The 2503-nt window shown below is 46.4% G+C and overlaps 1 protein-coding gene across 1 annotated transcript in view; it reads left to right on the top strand.

The window, feature by feature from the left end:
* LOC107090434 (cryptochrome-2-like) overlaps positions 1-2503 on the top strand; it is a 25181-nt gene that overhangs the window by 2306 nt on the left and 20372 nt on the right. The window contains 1 exon segment of the mRNA XM_015383810.1: positions 2272-2414. Within this exon segment, the coding sequence (XP_015239296.1) occupies positions 2272-2414 (143 nt within the window).

Here is a 2503-nt window from a genome sequence, read left to right as displayed (position 1 = left end):
TGGCAATTTGTGCAATTTTGTGCTGAAAGTCCTAAAAAGAAAAGGCGACGACGTATTTGGAAAAAAAGATATGGCTGCTGCTGCGTTTACGTCTGAGAGGAAGAATAAAAAGAAGAATCCTTGCTTGTGCATGCGCCCTGCGTGATTTGCCCACGAAGGTCGAGAGAAACTCTCCCGACCTCACGATTCCTGATTGGGAGGTGGGTGTGAGAGGCTGATTGCTGCCGTAACCCCCTGTACACTACACGACTTACGACGCATGATCAGGCTGAAAGTCGGCCTGATTGAAAGATTCTCGCATGACTGGAAAATCGCCCCGTAAATCGCACAGTGTACGCCCGGCTTAATTAAACCATTTGATTCAGGTGTGTTGGATCAAGGATGGATCTAAAAGCTGTAGGATCCCGGCCCCCAGGAACTTGAATTGCCCACTCCTGTGTTAGGTCAGCCCATTCTATGGTGCTAAACTCTCTGGAAAAAGTTGGTTTTCTTTGCTTCAGCTTTGACCGAACAAGCCCCACACCATGATACCGCCACCTCTATGCGCTCCTGTGGGGTTTCCCAAATATGAAACGTTTAGAAGCCAATATTTTCCAGCTAGATTTATCAGATCAGAGAACGTTGTTTTTCAGTCTTTTCACACCTGTAGTTTAACTTCATTTTGATTCAGCTGATGAACTTTGGACTTTCTCTGGTGCTTCAATGTTTTTCTGAGAGGTTGGTCCAATTCTTCGTACGCGTAAGCACTCCTGATTGATGAAGCTTTTTCTAATCATAACGATGGTGAGAGGACGTCTTCCCCATGTGGTGCTTTATGCAAAAAACCTGAGGGCCTTTGATCTGTCCAACCAGAGATAGACGGACCTAAAAACCCATAGAGGCTGATCCGAAGCTGACTGATAGTTTTTCTGCTCTAAGATCAAACTTCACATCTCTGTCGTTTCGTAAGAGGATTCTGAAGCAAAGCATCATTTAATCCGGTTCAGCCTGAGAATTCTAACGTGTTTGATTCGATATATAGACGTCCTTCTTACTGGGATGAAAACAGATGGAAAAGAAAAGATGAAAAAATTCCTGTGACATGAGACAGAAACGTCTCATCCCTGACTAGCACCAACCGCGCTCGCTCCGCTGGTTCCCCCCCTTTGGTCCGGACTTTTTGGGCAGGTGTGAATGAATGTTAAAAGAGAGTTGAATCCTGGTCCGAACCAAACAGCCAGAAACCAAGAAGCCGTTTTTGGACTCCTAGTGGGATTCACAACCCTGCAGGCCTTTATGGACCCTCTGAGGCTCATTAGGCGGGCCTGGCGTGGTAGTGAGTCAGACCTGGTCCAGGCAGCAGTGCAGCCACCTTGCTCTTGGTCAGAGCAGCGTCTGTTTTTTTTCTCGCTGCTCTGAACTTTGAGGAAAGTCTTCAGTTCTGGTTCAGTTCTGGTCGCGCTGCTGTGAAGTCGGTCCGTTTCGGAGGATTCTGTTTGACGGTTGGGTTTTTCTCGTCGTCTTCTGGACATTCAGCTCTGAACACCTGGTGTTTAGTTGTATTTCTGTAACGCCAGTGGCGACCATGGCAACGCCCCGCCGGCACCGTGTGGCTCTGGTTAATCTGGGTCGCTATAGAGCTGAGCGGAAGCGAGAAGGTTGGCACGTCAGCCTCCTCTTCCTCCGCTGGAGGCGTCTCTGCAGATCGCTGACTCAACATGAGGCTTTTTGACTCATCTTCATCAACTCTGGGTTCAGTAAACTCTTCAGCTTGGTTTTCATCCTTATCACCTTCCTCTATCATCATCTTCATCGTCGTCATTTAATCCGCCTGTGACTAGTGGTGGGGAAAAAAATAATTTTGGCAATATGTCTTAACTTTTGGCTGACTGATATACCGTAAAATCGATATTGTGCTCTCTGACATGGGAGCTGGCACAGAGCTCGTCTGCCTGGCTGTGTGTTTCCTGGAGGGGCGCCTTTTATAGTTGCCTTTTATATCTCTGCTTCTGTCTCCTTGCCTTGAGATGACATGTGTTGTGAATTGGCGCTATATAAATAAACTGAATTCAGCTTTATTTAGTTTTCATCTGCATTTTGATCTACCAGCTCATAATTGTTGCTCTGTATTTTGTTTGATCCTCAGAATGTTAAAGAGTTTTTGCTTCTTTTTGTTTAGTTCCTCCTTTTTTTGCAGCTTTTCTACAAACTGGAGCTATTTTTATTTTCTTTTTTTCACAAACCAAGATGTCTGCTGCGAGGACGCCGTGTGAAACTTTCTTTGCTCTGCAGGAATGGAACGTGACCCGGCTGACGTTCGAATACGACCCAGAGCCTTACGGGAAGGAGAGGGATGCCGCCATCATCAAGATGGCCCAGGAGTTTGGAGTGGAGGCCGTCGTCAGAAACTCTCACACCCTCTACAACCTGGACAGGTCTGTGGATTCAGATTTAAAGGTCCGACATTTTAAAGGAATAGTACACCCAAAACATGATTAGCCTTCATTTTCTACTCACCCCCATG

This window comes from Cyprinodon variegatus, unplaced genomic scaffold, assembly GCF_000732505.1.
Source record: "Cyprinodon variegatus isolate N-32 unplaced genomic scaffold, C_variegatus-1.0 Scaffold294, whole genome shotgun sequence".
NCBI classification, from domain to species: domain Eukaryota; kingdom Metazoa; phylum Chordata; class Actinopteri; order Cyprinodontiformes; family Cyprinodontidae; genus Cyprinodon; species Cyprinodon variegatus.
This window is presented reverse-complemented; position numbering and strand designations above follow the sequence as displayed.